The sequence below is a fragment of the Lepisosteus platostomus genome, chromosome 14, assembly GCF_059453375.1.
Source record: "Lepisosteus platostomus isolate fLepPlt1 chromosome 14, fLepPlt1.hap1, whole genome shotgun sequence".
Lineage (NCBI taxonomy): Eukaryota > Metazoa > Chordata > Actinopteri > Semionotiformes > Lepisosteidae > Lepisosteus > Lepisosteus platostomus.
In genome coordinates, this window is record NC_142624.1 from 39,195,026 (window position 1) to 39,218,409 (window position 23,384).

At 40.3% G+C, this 23,384-nt stretch overlaps 1 protein-coding gene across 5 annotated transcripts in view; it reads right to left on the reverse strand.

Moving 5' to 3' along the window:
- Positions 1-376: 376 nt before the first annotated feature.
- mbd5 (methyl-CpG binding domain protein 5) overlaps positions 377-23,384 on the reverse strand; it is a 62,446-nt gene continuing 39,438 nt past the window's right edge. The window contains exons 6-12 of one of the 5 annotated variants that reach the window (XM_088606265.1): positions 16,341-17,405; positions 10,752-10,975; positions 9,524-10,554; positions 9,301-9,427; positions 6,939-7,051; positions 5,365-5,440; positions 377-4,010 (exon numbers count right to left, since the gene is read on the reverse strand). In XM_088606265.1, coding sequence (XP_088462391.1) covers positions 3,939-4,010; positions 5,365-5,440; positions 6,939-7,051; positions 9,301-9,427; positions 9,524-10,554; positions 10,752-10,975; positions 16,341-17,405 — 2,708 coding nt within the window. In that variant the 3' untranslated portion in view covers positions 377-3,938. Of the gene's footprint in view, positions 4,011-5,364; positions 5,441-6,938; positions 7,052-9,300; positions 10,555-10,751; positions 10,976-16,340; positions 17,406-23,384 lie in introns of all 5 variants that reach the window. The other 4 variants (XM_088606266.1, XM_088606264.1, XM_088606263.1 and 1 more) reach the window with 4 other exon arrangements.

Below are 23,384 nucleotides of genomic sequence, written 5' to 3' on the forward strand. Positions count from 1 at the left end.
AACTACTTACCTGAAAACAGTCTCTTTCCCCCCAAAAGGTGGCAAGGTCTTGATTGCTGACTTGGCAATTTTCATTTTTACTAATCAGAGAAGACATTTTAATATATTCAATATGTTGGGATTTCTATTGCAACTAAATGCAATATGGAATTTCTTTTCGGGAACACTTCAGAAGTATGGTAACACAGCAAGGCATTTTGTGAAACTTTATGTAACATTTGCTTTGACCTTTAGTTTTTGGGGCTGTTCTACTGAACTGGGTAGAATTCCAGGGATGCAAAAGTGAGGAGAGACAGAGTAATGTACAGTTCTTATTCAGCTGACATGTATAACGAGAAACAAGAAGCAAAATGCCTCAAGAGGAAAAAAATTCAAGTATGAGTGACCAGTTTTTAATTGTAAAGTAGGTGCAACATTATTAAAATGTTACATCGCTGCATGACCTGTAATGTTCACAATATTTACATTGAACTGTTGCTTACATGAAACCATAAAACTCTATAAAACAAAAAAAAATGAATTTAACTAATCCTAGCACCCACGCCAATGCTATCAGCAACCAACGAAATCAAGTGCACAAAAATACTTTACATAGCCTACTATTGTAAAGTATACACTGGTAAGAAAATAGAAACATGAATTACATGCTGAAAAATGGACGACAACAAAAGGGTTGATCTGACCAAATAAGGTTCAGGACAGAAAAAGCAAAGGAAAAAACCCAAATATAAACGCACACAAACACACACTCACCTGCAATGAATAAAACACATTGGAGCAGACATAACACTTTAGGAAAAACAGGTTGGTATAAAACAATGGACAACATTAACCATTATAAACATAAAAACATATCAACTTGTGACAAAAAATGATGTGAAACTGATCTACACAGATATTTCCCAAGGGGCTTGTACATGAGACTGTGATTGGTCACCATGTCATTGCACAAAGGGCAGAATGAACTTTACCAACAAAACTGAAGTATCTGCTTTTAGGCCTTGGTCACATGTTTTCTGAGCATCAGCTCTGGATATTGATATGGCAGAACACCCAAGCAGTGACTTAGTGAAAGGCACCCCAGCTGTGCACTGACTGATCCATCTGAACAGATCTGAATCTTGTTAATCTCTTTGTCAAGCGCAGGAAAAGTGACAAAATATACAAAACGGGGAACTGTGGGTTTTAGAATGGCTGAAAAAAGAAAACATCCGTGTGCCTGCCTCGGGGCCACAAAGGAACAAGAAGCCTGAGTGAAAATAGAGAAACACATTCCTGTAGCCTCTGATCAGGTTCTGAAGACACTGAACTGCAATGGCGGAATTGTTTTTTCATGTTATATTTGTCGTCTGAGTCTTCGATAATCCAATTACAATGTCTTGAATTATAGAAGTTCCTAAAAATATTGTAAATATAAAGCATACTGTTTGTCACTGTAACACAAGTGTGTCCATTACTGAAAAGGGTGTAGTGTACTGAGGATGGTCGTTCTAATTATGCTATATAGCAAATCTGAGCATCATTTCAGAGGTATAAATGAAGTTAGAATTCTGCCCACGAGCTTTCCTCATCACTGCTTTTCACAGGTTGAAAAGGAACCGTGCATTACCATGGGCAGGAGCTGGAAAGGCCTTGCACAGATCTACACTGTCTTTCCCTTGTTTAAAATGACACTTGTTTTGACAGGGTCTTTCCAGTTTTATTCAGAATTAGTGTTTCTTTAATGCAGCATCCAGGCCTGACTCTGCTCTCCCTTTGGAGTATATGAAGGCCCTAACAGGATATCCATTCTTGTTTTTTTCTCTCACGTGCTTGAGAAAGTCAGTATCGGCTCTGCCATAAACATGCAGACTCTGGGTTGTCAATCCTTCCAGTCATGTCTGCTAACAGGAATCTGTACTGTCCTGTAATAATGAATCAGGGCCTTCAGAGGGAAAGAAATATCAGCACTTTATAAAATGAACTAGTCTCTTTATAGAAATCTGTTGTTTCACAACAGCCTGTACATCCAGACTTGTAAATCAGCAGTGCCGTAAAAGGATGCAGGTACCATACAGTCCACAAGAAGCACAACAATTAAAGAAAATTATACATTTATATTTGTTAACAAATTAATAATACTCCATATATAGGCTGCACCTGTGGTTAAAGCAAAAAGTCCAACTCTAAGGCCTTTCAGAGTTTATAACTCTTATTAGTATTATTGCCAACTATAATAATCATATAGCTACAAATAAATATGGAATACATTTAATAATTTACAACAACAAAATTAAGGCCCCTACATTTAAAAGTAACCAGTACAGCTTTGGCCACTGTAGTATTTGTTCATTTGAAATAAGGCTGAGATCACACATACTTTCTTGCTTATTTGGGTATTTCTGAGCTAGTTTTAAAAGTTAGAGAAACTGACCTGCATTTTGCATCCCTTTGAAATATAAGCTTATAAGTGTTACAGTCTATCAGTTACAACCTTATAGTAAAAAGAGCTGTCTTGTTATTGTCATCCTTGTACTCCACACATGGATAAGAAACACTTGTCGCTGTTGAATAATAATAATAATAATAATAATAATAATAATAATAATAATAATAATAATACATTGCATCTAATACTTAAGATTTGATAAACATTAAAATACTTAATGCTTTTCCTTTGGAGGTATAACTTTTTTTTGCAGTGTATATTGAACTCCAGTGGTAGATATCAAGGGAAACATACAGCAAAGTAAAAGACTATCAACACTATCGATGGTAGCACTGAAACAAAATCTGAGAAATGACATGAAAACGGAGTGCAGAGTGAAAGTCACAAGTGCCACGGAAATGAAACTGCAAGTCAGTTTAGTTGTAAGGATCAAAACATCACCTAATATTTTCCCAAAGCTGATAAACCTGACGTTTTCACACCTGCTGTAAATGTCAAAATTTGCTGTATCAAAAATATTCAAGAAAATAAATACATTTAATTTTGAAGTAAAAAATAAAACAACAATTGAAAACAATAACTTAAAATGGACCTCTCAGGCTCCTTTCATGTCATGGCTTTCGTCTTGTTAAGCGCATACCCTACAATGTGAGTTTTAAACATTATTAAGAATCCATTTTAACACCTCAATCTGTCAGAATGTCAGCTATTCTCAATGAAGCTACCAAAAAAGTTTCACATACTCCTTGTCTGGTGTAAAAACACGTACCCATCATCATACTGTGACAAAAGTCACTCGGTTCTATGCTGTGCTCCTCTGAGTATTATAAGGACCTGCTCAGAGAAAGCCCAGAAGCACACTCAGCTGGTAAAGTTCATTCGATTCAGACATTAACAAACACTTACAGGTGTCAAGTGTCTGTCATAATCAAGGGATTACATAATCATGCCTTTTCCTCTGCTGTTTAATACAAAAACAGCTTTTTAAACATAATCATATAAAAGCTTTAGGCTGTATATCTTTTTATTTATCCTGTTTACACTGGTAGTCATCTTGACTGTGTACTGAATAAAAACCAAAGAATTTTGTACACTTCTTTTGTTTTGTACAATAAAAGATCAAGTGTGCATTAAGTACGCTTGTACATCACGATATTGTACATTATTTACATTTTTTCTCAGAATATCACCATGAAATTCTGCATTATCTATATACATATTGAAAATGTATCAGAAATATTTGGACTGTCTATTTTCTTGTATGCAGGATTTTTTTCTTTTTAGTATTCTAGAAAAAAATAGTTCTTCAGCAAGCTGTAGACAAATTGTAACCATGACCATACAGTTTTCTGAATAGTTATTCCAGCATCTTCACTGTCCCTCTTGTCTTGGTGTCAAAAAATACTGTACCAGGGTTTGACTGTAGCACCTTGGGGCTGTTAACAGTTAAGACTCTGTAGCTACACAGTTCCATTCACAGGTACTGGACTGGCGATGGACACATTCAATGTTATCTAGAAATCTTCCTCCTCTTGGGTTTCGGTGGTTTGACCTGTCTCTCTCTTGGTGGCATCTGGTGAACCTATGTAATCAGAAGCAGAGTATAAAAACACTCAGTACAATACAGAGTATTGTCACAGCAATGCCACAAAACCAAGCAAAGATTTAACTGATGCAGGAGGTATCACACTTTAATAACTATAAATAAGGACAGCTGAGAAAACATTGTAAAGTTATCATTCCCACTGGAAATAACACAGAAAAAAGCCTAGGACATACACTGCTGTTAAGCAATCTGAACAAGAAAACAGAATAATCCACTATTACAATCTGTTTTGACATTGTTATTCAATACATCCAGGCTGGTTTCAGTTTCAGCAGGTTTTCGGATGGCATCTATGTACACACACATGAAAAACTTTTTCTACAGTAAAAGGACCACTGAAGCTTTCATAAATAAGATCATCACTGTGAGCCATGTGATAAATATCACATTGAGTACATGTGTATTATTTGGCTGTTGTAAGCACAAAAGTTCTTGTGAAAGTAAAATATGTTTTATTGTCCAGTACAGATTCGCATTTAGTAGTGCAGATTTAATATTGTGATTTATTGAGATGCATAAATTCTTCAGTGTGTCAGGGGGTATCTCCTATAAAACTAATATGACCTGTAAGCTGTTTAGCAAGTAGATTGAGCACATTTCACATACTGGCATAACCAAATTTGAAAACTGTTAAGCCACTGCATTACTTGCAATTTAAAGCAGTTATATTGTACAACATGTGGCTCCAACATGTGGCATTGGCTTCTTTGATCATTTCAGGACTGCTAGGTCAGCGCTTGCATTAATTACTGTCAGGTAACCCAAAGAATCACAAGTCTTTTGATATACTGCTTTTTTATTCACAATCTCCATATATATTTTAGTCCCTGAAATTCTGTTACATTTTCAAAACACAAACCTTCTAAAAGTGAAATCAGTGCACATGAAGCAGCAGCAGAGGGCGAGTTTGTTGCGGTTTTTACGTAATATTTCAACATCAGCCTCCCAACAGACACAGAGCAGTGTCTTTGATCAACGCGCCTGTCACACTGCAGCTCAGCCGGTGGGCGAGGACAGAAAACAGGAGTTTGCTTCATTTCCGAATATTAAGTCCTGTTTAGCTCCTCAGTGTCAATGTGACTCTGACACAGAGGGCCAGCAGCAGAGCAGAAGAAGCAAGTGCACCAACAACAGACTAAAGGAAGACGGCTTCACCTGTCTACCTGGGGAGGCATCTACAGGAAAGCATGATACATTTTCATTTCAGAATGTTAACACACTTCAAATGTGAGTCTTTTAGCTGCCTATTTAACACATGAATACACAAAGTCTAAATAATAATTACACCAGAAATCAGAAAAATGGGAAAAAGATAAAAATTGATACTCACACTGCCTGACATTTTGTCCAGCTCACTCATAGCCTCATGAATAGCAGCTTCTAAATGATTATTCAACTTTCCACTTCTAAGAGAAAACAAATATTAACAAACTCAATGTATGAAACAGAACTTTCCACATAGACACTAACAACTTTTCTTTCTAAAGAAAACTGAATATGCTCTATGCCTATTAAGCTATCTGTGGTTATCTGCCTAAGCACAATTATATTTTATTTGGAAAAATGTACAGTATTTCACAAAATGTATATGTGCTGTTGTACATATGATCTACTGTTCTTTTAATTTCAAATGACAAATCTTTCCATTTCCAGGTCCAGTGAAAATCTGACAGACTTTACTGTGTAAACATCCACATGCACATCTAGTTAAGCATGCTCTAAACTGTCCCATCATTCCCCTTGACATGGGGAAGTGTTAGGAAAGCACATATTCTGCACAGCTTTCTGCAACATTTTTGGGAACAATGAATGGAAGCCTTTTTTATTCTTTAAAATAAGGTACTGGAGGTGGGATAACACCTCTGGCTAGGGCAGATTTCACAGGAGTAGGAACAGGCAGTCTGAGGCTTCCTGGTCATGGTGATCAGCCACCCCGCGGTTCAGTACTGAGTGCCAGTGTGTAAATTCACAGGAAAGGGAAAAACAAAAACTTCCCCATTCTTTAACTGTCTGGAAACGTCACAAAATCCTGCAGGATTTGGAGGAAGTAGCGCTTCTTTACAAAAAACGGAATTTAAACCTGACACTCACATGGTCCATAACCATAACTGTCCAATACCACATACAGTACCCACGTTTATTCCTACAAACTAAATGAATGCACTTATTGAAATAAGCTTTTAGGTTCTTGTGAGATGAATTTCACACTCCAGACTGCAAACATAGTATTTTTATGGAAAATATGGCCTACAATGTAAGCTGCATTACATACGGTTCCTAGCTGAAACGGAATAATTATTTCAGAAATGACAGTAAATCCAAATACCATGCAATATTGTGGTCACACCTGCTACACTGTTAACTTAACAAGTCCATGTTGCCAAAATGTGTTGGCGATCTGCAATATTCCTGTATTAATTTTAATTAACACTAAGTTCCCAGCTATCAAACAGTTCATAGAATATTATAAAGAAAATAAATTAAGAAGGACAATTATATGTCCCTTTCTCAGCCCTGCGACACCAACATAACAAATGTCATCAAGTACTCCCAAGGAAACTCTCTGGAACAAAGTTCACCCAGCGTCACTGTGTGGACAAGATAATACAAAGTACAACAGGCACATTGTAAGAGTGGAGGACTCAGAGTGAGGGGATCAGTATTAGCATTCCACAATTAGAAGTACACATAGATGTAGATATGGGCATTGGCATCCTGCATCATAAACTAATTGATTCACCATGAATGCCTTTCCCACACTTGTTAGAAAACAGTATGTTGAAGACCACGAAAGGGGTAATCACTGATGAGAAAGAAAAGTTTAACAACCTTGTTTCAGATGCAAGGTGTACATCTGACGGTGGGCAACATGTATGTGTTCACCTGTACAGTCAGGAGACTTACTTTCGATTTCTCTTCCTAGCTCGGTTGAAGGCTTCTAGATCTTCAGTTAGTGTCTTCAGCTTCTCGGGCTCCACCTGAGTGAAGGTATGAACACCAAACCACATTACCCAGACCTGCAATTATTAAACATGTACTTCACTATTTTTCTTTTTAAACATATTAATGACCAACACCTTGTGTATCATACTCAGCCCAGCATTCTTATGTACATACCTAACACACATTAATGTGCTTATCATTTATGAATGTAGGCTCTAATGGCTCTTTATTTCACTGTTTTGAGGCTAAAATGCCAGGGTCTGTATATAAATGTCCTACATAAAGCCTCATTAATGCACTACATGACAGTTGAACTTGCAATGTATGATTAAAACTCCATCGCATATGTCTGTATCTTGATTCATTTATATAGTATATAGTAAATATTCAAACTGTAATTAAAAGTCTGTTGTTGAGCTAAAATGATCAAAGTAGCAATAAAAAAGCAGTAATTTGAAAGAATCTATCTAGGATTCCAGTTTACAGGACAGCAGCACAAGACGAGATTACACACAACCAAAGTGAGGTCCTCATTGCACACTCCATAATCATGATTTAAGGTCAATAAAGCATAATTTGCTTACAACAGACAGCAGCTCCTTAATTAACAGAAGGTGCAGTATGAATTGCATACAATGGGGCAAGAATTAAAACACAGCTTTTTCAAAGCCTTTGCACCACACAGAGTATCTCCTGGGATTAGTACAGATAACACTGGTGTGGTGTGGTTGCATGGGTTTCTCCACTCACATATCGAGGTTCATAAATGACCTGGGCTTTTATCTACTAAGTATAGTATCTAGAGTAAAAAAATAATTATGAAAACTGCCCCCTTGTGACACCTAGCTGTAATTCTAATGAGACTGGAATAAGATGCAATCTTAGTCATGAAATGAGCAACATGTCTTTAAATGTATGTATGACTCATGACAAGGCTACACAGAGGCAAGCAAGATCCCACAGTCAATGTCGTATTTAAGTGTTCACTCTGAACTACAACAAAGACATCAAAGGGTTCAAAAGGAGCAATTAATCGTCTTCTCTAAGAGTAAGGAAAAATCCACACTGGAGGCAGGTGGAAAAACGAAAGTTTGTAAGAGAAGAGTTGAAAAGAAATCAAATCAATGCCAAGTGCTGTCTGACATCTGAACTAAGATGCAAGTCACAGGCTGAACTTCGGTCATGACAACGAAGACCCAGGACAGAAATGCAGAGGATATGAATCACTGTTTTGCAGAGATCCGTGGATATTTCAAAAGGTTTATGGAGCCACGCCGTCAGTGCTAATTCCACCGTGTCAGTCTCGGAAATGGAGTGGTCCCTGTTTGAAAATTAAGCAAAATAGTGTCTACAGAGGCAGCTAGCTATCCTGAGAAATCCTGGATATAATGCCTCCCGGGTTTCTGTACGGGAATGAGCTGGATGCTGGTGCTAAGGGAGCAGGGAGTAGGGTATTGCATGAGTGTAAAGGGGAGACAGGGGTCCAGCGCCAGATGTTTCAGATGCCCACAGATGAAAAGAACAGACATACACGCAACGACTAAAGAGACGATATCTTTGCAGAGGTTTGTCAATTGTCAGCACTGACATAGTACTTAAACTGCGCCCACAACACATTTAACTATCCTATTTTTTAAACTGTTATTGGTTTTTTGCTTATTACTGTTTTGGCACACAAGGAAAGAGCCGCGGGCCTGTGATCATGCTTTGGAACAGTGCAAGGTACACTTCCTGCGTGTTGCTTTGGAACAATGACCCCCAGGGGTGTGCCTTCGACTTCTTTCCTTTGGAGTCACTGAGCTGCTCAAATAAAAGCCTCTAAAACAACTTGCCTCTGGGAGGAAAGAAAGCAAAAGTAATATTCATATGTGGCTGTGTGAAGAAAAACCTACTTTATAAGTATCAAAAGTGGGAAAAACTGGTGGGGAAAAAATAGGTGATTACAACAGCACACACATTAATTGCGAAAATGCCAGTGTGCTGAATGATTAGTGGGAAGAGAGTAGTTTAATGTTTAAAATGCAAGAGTTTTTACTTTAGAGATGAGGCAGAATATACAGTAAGAAGGCTTTCAGATGAGAGGAGGGCCATCTAACCTGTTCATGTTCTATAAAATGCAATCACATTATGTATATAGTACTTGCAAAAGAGTGATCTATTTAAAAAAATGAAATTCTATTTTCCCCCTTTCGTTACATAATATGGGAATTTTATTCCTGCTCGTCTTCAAACATCACAAAAAGGTTCTCGTGCTTCGGCTGCTCCATCTATTGAAAAGGTCTCTACAGGACTGGAAGACCCGTGTCCTTGCAGACATACGCACCTTGCCCTGCTCACTGTTCTGGACAGCGGAGTTGTGCACCTCTTCTTCACTCACAAGTTTTCCCGGCCACGAAGGAAAACCCTTGATCTGGCCCCAGACCAAGTCGCCTACGTTAAACGTCCTTGGCCTGTAATGAATTAACTCGTTAGATGAAGGAGAGTCTGGATTTCTTAAGTCCTCCTCACTGCTAATGCTTTTAGTGTCTGATGGGCTCGGCGCACACCCATTAATGCTCTCTGCACTGAAGTCCCCATTGTAATGGATGTAGTCTTTGACCAGAGACCCTTCCAAGCTGGTGGAGGAGCTGGGGGACTGATCTTCGGCGGCATGGTCCTGCTTGGGAGTGCTCAGAAGGACGCCGTAGCCCCTGCCTGTCTGAGGCTGGTTGCCATTGATGTGCGCACACCTCTCCACAGTTTGCTCCAGCCTGTCCTTGAAAGTGACCATAGTCCTCTTACAGTTGTTGACCTTGAAGTTCTCCTCCAGAAACCTTTTCTCGTTTGGCATTAATACTGTGTGGTGGTGACGGGGCGGCGGCGGCGGCGGCTGCAGCTGCTGCTGCTGCTGCTCCACAGCCAGAGGCAGCATGGTGGCGATGCTGTTAGGCCGCTCTGTGCAAGGGCTGCTGTGGACGTGGGCGGGGCACTCCACAAACTCCTCACACTTCCACGGGTTGCCCTCCACGCCAGGGGCAGAGTCCAACTCCCACTGCTTCCTGGGGGTGCTGCGACCGGGGGATCTGAAGTAATCGTGAGCCTCCGCACCCTCGGGTGTACTTTTGCCCTGTTCCGAGTTCTTCCGCACCCTCGGTCCCCTGGCGTTTCTGGCCCGGTGTTCGGCTTCCTGACCCGAGGGCCGCCTGCCATGGATTACTGCATTGACCGCATGGGAGAGGTTGACGGGGTCCCCGATGGAGGCAGTAAAGGCACTCATGGCACTCAGAGCAGGAATGGGGCTCATCTGGGTGGTGCTGCTCACGGTCGTGGTGATGACAACCTGCATGCCCTTGCTAGCGGCGTCCACCACTGCTTTGTAAATGGCATCCACAGAGGGGTCTCTGCCGGGACCGGGACCGCAGAGGTTCTCCCGGGCAGCCTGCTCGGCTGCCTGCTCCACACCCTGGTGCTGGAGGTCGCAGGGCCCATCGCGGAACCGAGGGAGCGCCGCCAGGCCGGAGCTCTCGGGCAGCGGCACCGCCCCCGGCTGGGCGCTCATCTGCTTGCTGGGAGCTGCAAGTTCTTCCGGCAAGCTCACCTGACGAGAGTGAAAGCAAACGTTAAAAAAGGCAGGTCCCGCTGCTCCGCAGGGGAAAAAAAAACCCCCAACAAAACAAGCTGGTGTCTGATTGTAGCACGAAAGTGAGAGAGACAAGCAGGCGAAATCACCACCGGCTGTTTAACTGGGACGACACTGTCAGTGACCCCGGGGTCCTGTCACTTCGCTTCACGCACCTGGAAGCTTTGGAAGAGGCAGGCCATGGGGCTGGAGGTGTTCTCAGGAAAGGCGCTGTCAGGGAAGGCGTGCTGCCCCGGCAGCCCCACCCCCCTCTGACTGCCCTGCATGCCCTGCAGCAGCTGCTGTTGGCTCTGATGAAACATCTGGTTGTTGGCCATCAGCGACTGCAGGCTGCCCAGCTGCGGGTCACCCAGACTGCTGGCCAGCGCTGAGCCATCGCCTACGAGACAAAGAGCAACCAGAAGATGAAAAGGCTGATCACCTGCTTCGTGGAGCTAGTTATTAAAGAAGCAGCTCTGGCTTTTCCTAAAATAATTTTTCATGCAAAATAAATATGAAACCTATACCTGCACTACATCAATCCAAACATTCCTACATCCAGAAAAAGAGTCAGACATGTTTCTTCAAACATACTTGGCTAAGACTTATGGCAAACAGATGCTTAAAATCTTTTAGCTGCATATAGAATTCTACACCCTTAGTCACACAACTTTACAAACATAAGGAAAATGTTAAGATTGAAACATCGCGTATTCTGATGTTCTGCTGTATAAGACTGTAGTACCATTTCCTGTTAATCTGTATATGTTTAATTTAGTACAGGGTGACTATGAACGGTTCTGCATTTCTCTTTTTAGAAATGTGATGTCATTAAGATTCATTTTTATTTCTTAGATTTCCTTATATAAAATACACTTAAAAAGGTAGGAATGTAAATTGTTTCCCAACAACTAGAATTGAAATCATTTACTCAAAAAGGAGCAATAGAAGCACTGGATATGTTTGGTTTAAAACTTACATTAGTACGTTACTAAATTACCAAGGTCTGTGAGGCAGTGTTGGTATTTATAGATGGGCAAATCCGAAAAAGGAATATCTCCATGTAATACATTGCCTATTCCTACAAACAAACCATCAAAAATGAACGTTTCAAATTTCTCATCCAATTAGTGGAAGAAAACGTAAAACCTTAAACGACGAGGATTCCCACCTACAAAACGTACACCTGTCTGATGATTAAATTAAAATCTACTTGGTACTTATTTACGAGCTCACAAAGCAGAAAACCTTGCTGGCTGCAGGAGCAGGAGTGTGCTGCAGAAAACACGGAGATAGCATTCCAATACTGAACTGTTTTACAGGGGCACTCTGCCTAGTGTCACACAGAGACTGGACCAACCAGCCCAAAAACAGGAGGATTCCTAAATTCCTACTTTACAGAGCTGGGGGTTGACTGCCCTAAGGCTTTGATACACCCATCACACTCCTCCTGGAAGAGGCACTGGTGTCTGCTTACAAAATGATCTTGGATGGCTGGCTTTAATATGCCCTTTAAGATCTTTAACTTGTTTTATAAAGCACTCTCAGCTTTATAAACTGAACACGGAATTTACAAGTATGGAATACTTTGTATGATATCGCAGTTGCAGTGAGTAACAAGAAAATACACACTGGTACATGTTTAACTATCAGTCTAGCTGTGTAATCACTGTAACAGAATATTCACAGGTTTTCATCCCCTTCCAGTGACATCCCATTTTGTTGTTTTTCAAATTCAATATACACATCTATAAATATTTTTAATAAAAAAATTCAACGCTCAAACTGAACACTTATGAGTAAACCAAGTTCAATGTTAGTCAAAACAAAAAAATAATCCAATCCTAACATATTTTAATTGCATATGTATTCACCAAACTTTAATTTAGGCAAACCTACAGTAAATTAGTTCAGGTGCACAAAATTACAGTAATACAATCAGCAGAATGGCCTCTGCCCGAGGGCATTAATAGTGGTTCACATGTTCCTATTTCAGAATAAACACTTAACTCCGTACGGTCCCTGAGGCAGGTTGTGAATTTCATGCAAGTATTCAATCATGAAGATCACGGAGCTTACAAAAAACTCGGGGATAAAGTTGCCAATCGAGAGAAAGGTTTGAAAACGCAGCAATCTATCATCAAGAAGTGTGAGATGTATCATAGACCAGGCTGTCCCTCTAAGCTGAGCAACTGGGCAAGGAGGAGAAGGGTCGAGGGGCCACAGTGAAGCCAATGGAGACTTTGAAAGGGTTACAGAGTTCAATGGATAAGATGCGAGAAAAAGTCCATTAGTCAAAAAATATCCTGGTCCCTCCAGATAGCTGAAGGAAGCCATTACTGAAAAATAATCTCACCGAGTTTGCAACAAAGAATTTTTGTTTTGCAGTAAGAGGAGATATAATTGGTAATTTTGGGGGGTCTAAATGCAAAGTGTTTTGTATCCCAACCCAGTGCATCACTCGGTCAACACCATCCCTACTGTTCAACACGTGGTGGCAGCCTCACGTCACGGGGCTGCTTCTCATCAGCAGGGACTGGGGAGCTTGTCAAGACTGAGGGGAAATGGATGAAAGAAAGTAAAGGCAAATCTCAGAGCAAAACCTGCTTCAACCTGCTAAAGACCTAAAACCCGGATGAAAATTCACCCTTCAGCAGGAATATAACCCAAAGCACAAGGTTAAATCTAAATCTGGAGTAGCATAACGAAGAAGTGGCCCAGTCTGACTTCAATCCAATCTCAATTCTGTACCAAGACTGGAAAAATGCAGTCCATCAGACCCCCAACCAAACTTTACAGAGCCTGGCCAAGTCTGCAATGAACAAAGGCTGAAAACAGCACCATCAATGTGTGCAAAGTTGGTAGAGACTAAATCTCACTGCTGTAACTGCGATCAAAGTGGCTTCCTGCAAGTACTGACCAATACAGTACATCTGAGAAATAAAGTTTTCATTTCACATACAATACATTATTTAGAGTCATTTATATTGGGACGTCATTGTAAGGGGTTGAACACTTTACCAGGACACTGCATTCACAGTATGCTTAAAAGAAGTAAATACCAATATGAAGTGAGGCATTTGGGGACAGACTGCATTGAAGTGACTAAAACAGTTAAAATAAGGGAAAAAACTAAATAAAATATGATAAAAATTCCTAAAGAAAATAAAAACGGGAGATCATATCTAAAGATCACTCCATATCAACTTATGAATATCAAAACATCTATAAGAGAATTTAATATTACATGCAATTTGCTCTTCCATGGCTTAAAACAGCGAAACTAACTACTCTAACTACTATTCAAATTGGAAGAATATCTATTTCAAATAAAGGTTGTATGTGGAAAAAATTATATAATTGATGACTATGAATTAAAAAATCATCCTAAAAATGTTTAAAGCCAATACTGCTTGGAAAAACAGAAAACTGAAACTGAGCTGAATTACTTGTAGAGCTTTAAATAATTCATTATCAAGGCGGCATTAACTGACCACAAAAAAACAGAATAACCTCATCTGTAATGTGAATAAGAACATGCTAAAGCGAACACCATCCATTTTCAATTACTGCTTTATTGTGAGAGGAGCTTGATGAGCTGAACCCCAAGCCAGCAGGCACAGGGAGCAGAGCACACACACACTGCACAACCTTCATCTTCATCACAGCAAGGCCCTAGACTGCGAGAGCACACCAGAGCATACAGAGAACACCCACGGAAGACATGGGAGACCATGCAGACTCCCCCGAGCTGGGGCCTCAGGTTGGAACTGACCTCAGCTGAATCAGCGACCAGAAAAAGAATGACAACAGCCGGGTTTAGATTTACAGGGGGCGCTGCACAAGACAACGCCCACCGGCACATGAATATATTCAACTATCAACTAGCAGGAGGAACAGAGGTAGCAGGCAAGAGGGGCTTGCTAGAATGCACAAGGAAGTTTGTGTTATTTACGACGAATAAAAGTTTAAGTTTCTTAGGTGCAGCAATTTAACTCCGGTAGCATTCACCTGGAAAATGAATCAATTCTTCAAGCAGACCAGGAAATTTAGGAGGTTACCGATGTCTGGTTTCTTTACAGGACTGGTAGCAATGTCACACTTTGCAAGACAGCATTATTTACTATAGCTTATCTTCTATAACATTAGACTGAACACAACCAATTATAGCTCTATTCAGATAAAAGATAACCCCTGACTCTGTAATAAGGAGAAATCAATAGAAACATTAAGGGCCCCCAGTACATGTCTGAAGAGATACTTGAGACAAGTATCCATTTCTTTGCTTGGAGAATAATACAAATATGCACAGGTACAGTATTAAAAGCTGCAATTAATTAGAAATTCAAGGAATTTTAACTGAATGCATTTCATCTATAAACCTAGCCTAACTCATATTTATGACAGATTTTAAAAAACACATGTTCAAAAACCTTGTGCTTACTCCACAGATTTTTCATGACAAGTTTCTTGTTTGCGATCTTTCCCATGTTATTTTTGGAAAAATAATATCACTGAATCAATAAAAAACAAACCTACAGATTCGGGCTATTTCCTTTCAGCTTAACACATAGATCCAAACTTCTCACCTAGTAGGATTTTTGGTTGTGAAGGGATAAACTGTAATGTAGAGTAGAAACTGAACCAAATCTCTCTTCAATGGCGATATCATTATTGGGCCTTGTGCGTGTCAATGATATGACGCCCCCAGGGCCAAACTAGGAGACATGCTTTCATTGCTAACACAGGCACTAAAGCTTTTAAGGCACACATTTTCTAACTGTAATACTGTGTGAAAATTATTCAGCTAATCCTATCTTTCCAGAAGTTTGAAATCTGAAAAAACAGGGAGCAAGAAAAGTTCATAACAGCATACTGGTCACAGAGCAAGTCATAACTGTCCAATCAATAATTCTTTGATCCCAACACACCACAGATAATATTTTATGGCAAGTTCTCATTAAGGAACCACATAATCCATGTACGACCCCACTGTATTATTCCAGCAAACTGCATATCAAGACTACACTCCCTGACAAAGCTGACCTAACTCCACTTCTATAACTCTCCTCATCTGAAAAACAAGCCAATGAAAAGCCTGTGCCTTCTCCTCCCACAGATCTGTGACATACTGTACGCTTTACCTGCATTCTTGTTCAGACCGCCATGGACGAGAAGCACACAGTGCTGAATTTAATCTCCGCTCAGGTGGAGTCCTGACACTGCTTCACAAACTACCAATGTTAATCCAATAACTTCCACACATCTGCTGCACAAACATGAACGAGAAAGACGTCTTTACTGCTGCGTGCTAAATTACAGTGCAGGTATGATTCGTGGTTTAAAAAGAACACCACCTAATTGCTACACAAGTGCTATAACTCAACAACAATTAATCTTCTAATGGACAAATTAAGCCAATACCTATAAACACCTACCCATCGCAAATTATAAACCTTGCTCTAGGAAGTGATCACGTTTTGTTTACATGAGGCTTTCTCTTTTTGGTGGAAACTTGCCATGAAGTTTTGAAATTGTTATATTAGTTTCAGTGAGTGGGTCTGACACTTTATCAGGCAAACAGAGCATATCTGCACAGCAAAAATGAAGGTGATCAGATGGAAAGAGACTAGTCTTTATGAGTAACAGGAAGACCTAACAATACAAAAACAAAGAGCTAAGCACTCCATAGCGTTTTCCTAAAGAGACTGTCATACTATTCTGTGAGGAAAGCATGCAAAATGTATTTTAAAATCCAATCTTACTAAGCAGGCCTGTGCCAAGCAGAGGGTTCAGCAGCTGTGGCACCACTGAACCACTGATGAGCTTGGTGGGTCCTGTCGCGTTCCCAGAGTTGCTGGAAAGGTTCAACAGAGTCTCTGCCATTGACATTACAGCTGTCCCACCCAGTGAGGAGACAGCCATGGCTGCCACTGATGATGATGATGTAGTGGTTGTGGTAGTGGTTGCCTGGGAGGAGGTTGCTATGGGAACCTCGGGATGATTAGTAGTACTGTCCACTGCAGAGTTCAGGAGGCTTCCCAACAGCTGGGGATTCAAGGACATTAGCCCCGAGGCCCCAGTGACAGCTGGGAGGAGTAAAGGATTAGGAGCAGTGTCACTGCCTGAAAGACCCACTAAAGAGTTCATCAGAGGGTGGGAGAGCCAAGCCTCTGCTCTGTTGCCATCTAACTGGTTATGCTGCAAATGGTCTGGCAGAACGGGCATTGAAGTCATGGGAGGTAAAGGAGTGTCATCCTGCTGCTGCTGCTGCTGCTGTGACAAACCAGGCAGGGTCAGATTGAAAGGGGGCAATGGAAGCATGGACGCAGCCTGAGCCTGACTCTGCAGCATGGCTGCGAGGAGCTGGACAGGCGGCAGGGGCTGCCCATCCGTGCCATTAGAGAGCAAAGCCAGAGCAGCATTAAGGTTGGGGTTTAAGATGCCCAGAGGATTGAGATTGACCTCGGGCTTGCTGTCTCCCGACGGAGCCGGTAACATGTTTAGCAGATTCTGGTTTAGGAGGTGGTGCTGCTGTTGCTGCTGCTGCTGCTGCTGTTGGTTCATGCCTAAAGGGATGGACAAGGAACCAAGGAGGCTTGTGTTTAAAGGATTTGTAAGACTGCGGTTGCTTGGATTATTTTGTGGGATCTGAAGCATCTGCTCCTGTCCCATGAAGGGAAAAGCGCTCCCCATAGGTAACTGGCCTTGCAGTGGATTGCCTCTCGAAGTTCGGACAATAACTCCGTCCTGCATTACAGAGGTGGTCTTGGTGATGGCAGGCTGATTGGCACCGGCTACTGCCATGGAAGATGATGGGCCTGAACTTCCTGAAATACACAGAAATAAAGACCGATTAGGAGATTTCTGCCTGAGATGCTTCTTTACTAACATCAGGAGGCAGTGCGGCCAATTGGCTAAGGCTCAGGACTAAAGGTAACCAACAGCTGGACGGGAACATCGTCACCCGGCGATGCAGCGCTAGGACTGGTAAGAATCTCTGACATTCCCTAAGGCACAGAGTTAAGGGTGTGAAGAAGAAAATAGATTTAAGGAGAAAAAAAAGGAAACAACAGTATTTGCATTAGTGACAACCACCCTAATGCTGTGAACACAAATGCACAGATATTAGCTACAAGTCCAACAATTAACCCAGGAATAAAAGAAAAAAACAACACCAAGAAAAGACACAGTACTAAAACTAAAGTGTCATCCATACCAGTGTTTTGTGTGGTGCCCTTTGCCACCTTGCTTGTATTGTAAGATACAGATAACAGCGTGGGACTGAACTCATCTAATGTCAGATAATTAAAATAATCTGTTCGCTATATACATCCACACCTCTTTTTACGCATGTTCTTTAAAAGAAAATTCGATACGACAAAGCATGTGAATTGTCACCTGTATTTCAAAATAACAAAACCCAACTTCAAAACTACAAAGAACCGATATGAAGAAAAACTTCAAAACCTCCGCCAAATGTAGAGAGTGAAGAGGAAGACGTAATGGCACTGGTTTCATATGAAGTCTTCGCATCACATTCCACTGACTATGGGCGAGAGAGCAGAGCCTACAGAGTGGTGTGATACAGGTGTGATACAGTTCACCGGGTCTTGCATTGTGCGTTCTTCGCTATCGTGTGCACCCTTACTTTTCGTAAGGATATTATTTTAGACTTTGTCATGGATCTTAAAGGTGTTAAGAAAATGAAAATTGTGAGTGTGTATTTACATAAAAAGCAAATGAAGTGTTTAAGTACAGTACTTAGGATGACTGTACTTAGTACTTATGATTAATGATGTCTAACTAGGTAAGCAGTGTTTTTTATTACTAAAATCACAAACCACAGTATGAATGTTAGCTATTATTGCTTCTCCTATCATTTTTGGTGAAAAAAGTAAAAGTAGGGGTACAGAACCGATTGTAATTTTTCCCCCATAAGCAATAATGGAAAAAGGTTTTTCTCATCATGAATTTTCACTATACGAAAGGGTTTCTGGGAACGAATTACGTTCATAAAAGGAGGTAGGGTGTACTCTGATCCAAGGATCTGAGGAAACCCCACTGTGAAGATTAAATGAAATACTGCATTTGGGGATGAAACTGGTAACAATGTCAGGATTTTCCTTGGTCTGCGAGACAAACATCACCTCTCTACCCCAAAGCTGTGGACAGCTCTGTGCTGATGCGATAGGCATGCTGGGATAGGTGAAGCAACGTGTACTAGAGCCCTCCATCTTAATGAGGACAGAGCACTATGAGTTTCACAACTCTTGACCTTTCACTGGGCTATGTGATGAAAGTGTTGAAGAACCTTTGACACAATTAAGAGCCTAATTCTAAAAAATGATCACAGACACTAACACAAACTGAGGTATCCCATCATGAACAGATTTCAAAAGACCCCGATTCTGAACATTGTCTCCACCAAGAGTATTATCTGCTTATATACATTTATTGAAAATATTTAAAAATTGAACTTTTACTTATGACAATAAGAGTTGCCTTTTATTTCTTCCAAGTCTGTATCTTAGAGCATGACAACTCATTAATTTTCCATATTTATTCGGTTTTAAGCATTATAAATAAATCCCATAGTCTTTTAAACCAAATAAAATATATTACATCTTACATTTACATAACATTATTTAGTTGCGTAATTGTAATCTGATGCAGAAAGTAAAAAAAACACATATGCAATATGGATTTTTATTACGCCTGCTACAGTTACTACACTGTTACTTTGATTACAGTTTTCAGTTTTTATTAATCACTTACCAATAGTGAACACGGTTACATGATTCTAAGGATTAGCTTAGCTTGAGTATATAGGGTTGGGCAAAGTATTTTTGTAATAAATAATGAGCATATGCCAGTCAGATAATACCCATTTGTCAGCTGCACTTATTTCAGCATCTTTCACTGCTCATCAAAACTTGTGTCTCCTCTAAAGGCTAACAAGCCGATCTCCGAAGGTTAAAAACTGAGAGAACGATTTACAGAAAGTTATCGACAATGCACATTGCTAAACCCCAGAGCCTTGAATGCAGTCCCTGTCAAAGCATTCAAACTACCGAATCTGTCTTTTTTTTTTAGCTGATCAAATGTGATCTCAGCCACATTATTAGAACAGAATGATGTCACAGTGGCACCTTTGCTTAGAGGGAATATGAGGGTCAAAGAAAGGTGTAAACAGTCACTGCTTCAGTGGGTACCTGCTGTCCCCTGGCAGCCAGCCACTTGGACGGTCATCTCGCTGAAACACAGCTGCCACCACTGAGTTTGCGAGAATAAATTAATCATGGGCTGATCCAAGAGTTTTCAAGCACACGTTTGATGAGGTTATTCGCATCAAAGACTTCCTTCACATTTTCTGAACACAGATCTTGCTAGTCGAAACATGTGGTTTGATCCAGAATCTGTGAGTAAATGTTCCCGGACATTCCCAAATCCGTTACTGCATGAGCTTGGTGAAGCCAGAGTTTATCCCGGATGCTCGTTTGGTTGTGTGCTGCAGCTTGCGAGAGGCAACATTCACCCAACTCCACCTGCTAAAGCTGTCCCCTGGCTTATACCTGCAGCAGCAGCAGACCTCTGAGAAGATCCTGTAGCACAGAATGACAATGCAGTCAGCGCTTTCACTGGTAAATAAGTGCCATGAATTTTATTCTCTGCCTGTTGTGTTCTTTGCCGGATACAGTAGGTGTAAAACAGGTGGCTAAGGAAAAAGAAGGATTACTACCTCTTCTACCTGTACTTTTAATTTCTCTGCAATTTTCTATTAAGAAGTACAAATGTTTGGTTATCAAAAGTTTATGACCTATCATTCAGCTATTCTGAATTCAGTTATTGCCATTATTTAAGCTTTCTTCATTTGAAGGAGTCAGACTTGGTTGTGTGCTGTGGTCCTACATCAGCTGTTATAATGGAATCAGCTGGTTGCACGAGTCACTACAGAAATATCTAACACAGCCTGTGTAGATGAGTGTGAAATGCAAAATGTGCACCTCTGTGCCAGGCTGTGTAGTTTCGAAGAGATACACACCTGGTGGCACTAAGGCAAAGCAAGGCTCTGAATTCACACTAAGGAGGATCAAAAATATGAAAGTAATTGAACTTTGCATTTAAGCATTGCACCCATCAAAATAAAACCCCCAATGTAGTTCACAAATAAGCTCCAGAAACTACGTAGAGCAAAAACTTGTACTGGGGGCATTAAAATAGGATTACAGTATTCCACCCTTTCAGACTGTGATATTTTATGTCTAAAGTTGTAAAAGCCTCTGGAACTGCCAAGTGATAACCTAGGTAAGAGGGCACTGGGGTACCATAACAGATCTCATAATTGTTAAAATTTGTACTAAAACATGAATCTAATCCCCGGCACTCCCCCAAAATCCCCATAATAGGTTTAGAAATAGAAGGACTAACAGGAAAACTAGATTCCATGTGACCACCCATTCAGCTGGCATTGGTAAGCTAGGGGGATGGACTCAATATATTGCAGAGGCATCAACACTTCCAAGGAGCAGACGTGCACCTGTACAGTAAGTGCAGAAAATCAAGAAGGAGAGGGTCAAGGTGAAAGTCATCCACAATGTGCCCAAAGCTGTTTCTTTCACCTGTGGTGAAAGTACACAGGCTAGAAGTCACACTAGCAGATGGATATGAGAACCATATCACAGGGAATCCTTAATTCAGCACCAACAGTGTTGTTACTATAGCTACAAACATGCTCTGAAAATCTTTAAAGTCTATCTAGGCTAAATCTTTTATGAGAAACAAAAACCCTTTTTTATGTTGTTCTGTCATTAACTGTGGAATTCTCTATTAACATGCAAAGTACACAGATTGCAGGAAAGGACATCACTATGGGAAAATAGACTAAGCTTCAGAATGAAGGCCCTTTATCCATTGCTAGGAACGCCTGGGCTTCAGTAGAGCTTTTAAATCAATACTGTTTGCCATGGGATATTACTGACAATTTCTCATGGACTGACTTCCATACCTCCAACTTAAGCAATTCCAAAAAAGGAGATTGTAATGAAATCAAAAGAGGCTTTGTCCATTTCATCTGACAAGTTTAGATCCAGAGTTCAATACTATAACACATACTGTAAATCAGAAATGATATGTGTGCCTCACTCTGCATGAAGGGCTTCCATGTGGAAGCCATTTTCTATGATTTTTCTCCAAAATTTATAAGAACGTTGACATTGATTTTTCTATCACTGGGTTGCTGTCTCCTATTAAGCGACTTTAATTGCAAGAGAAAACCCATTTAAAGAAGCATTAACCTTTAAAAGTAAAATTTATTATGCAAGATTTTACTTGTGAAAATGTCACAAGAATATTTCAGGATGTTGATGACTGGGGGCTTACCGTCAGAATTATTTCAGTAGCTTCTTATTTTAATGAAGGTGCTATTTCACAAAGTAAATCCTTGATCTGTCAATAAAACATAACCTAAAAACGCATTCAACAACTTCAAACAAAACAAAAACATCCGTACAGGACAGAAAACGAATTGAGTCACCGTGTAACCTAAACATCAGATTACAAAAGCTACATAACACTATATCCAAAAACTAGACAGGTTTGTCCTTCAAGACTTCATATAGGCAGAATACCTTTTAATATACTTCACACAGAATTCTAGTATTTGGTGAAGGGCATAAGTTTTAATTAAAAAAAAACCCTGATTGCTCGTACAATACCATGATAAGAAACACTTCCAAAAGAAACAAAACCCAAACATACACATGGAAAACAATAGCAATGAAGTGAACCGGGTACCCCAGTCAGACACATGCTCTGTGCTGCTGCACTCTCATTGTGGGTTTTGTCAGTGACAGTGAATTAAAATAGAATCCTCCCATTTGGAAAATGTTGTAACAGCTGAGCAAATGTGCTTCAGCCTGATAGTCCTGTGGAAATATGAATATTGAAAGGTTATGTTGTTTTACGAACAACTTTGATGTTTCTTCTAAGTCCTGCTGTAGTTATTGCTTTCTAAAACTGGCACAGAGGAGTCTACACTGAGAAAGCCCCACTACTACTGCTCTAAGAATCATTATCAGAATGAGTCATTCAAGTCAAGACTAGTCAACAGAGGCAAAATGACTTTGGAAAAGGAGGCTTTAATTATTTCTAAAGTGCTGAATACTATTTCACTGGGAATATTTACAAAAGAATATTAAACAAAACACAATATTCTTCTTCAGACTTTATAAAATCCCCTATTGCAGTGTTAATAACCTAATATTCATATTATCATAGATATAGAGTATAATTAACCCATTCTGTGTTTGCTAAACCACCTTTTTTCTGAAATTGCTTCCAGTTATCATTTTCTGAAAGAAACGGTATGCTTTTTTTATTGCTCCATAGAATGTCAGCACTAGAACCTGCCACTTGTTCACTCCTCAAAACTCATCGTTGTCAGTTTTGATCCATCCTTATGTTGGACAGAGCTCAGTGGAAACGAGAATCCATGCTTTCGTATAGACAGGAGTGGAAAACTGTCGTGCTGTTCTAACCAGACACCCTCAGAGAACTGAAGCCAAGCTTCCATTAAAGGCAAGATTACACCAACTTCTGCCTCACTTGATTGCAGCATGTTTCAAATGTCACATGAGGGCAGATTTTTTTTATGCTAGAGCCTTCCTGTGTCCCTGGTGAAGAACTGGTTTTGGAATTTGAGCAGGTGAATGTTTTGACTTGGGGTATGAGATGCAATAACACATAACAGCCCCAGGGGTTACTCCAAGAGTCCACTGGTTTCAGCTCAGTCTTTGCAAAGTCAGGTA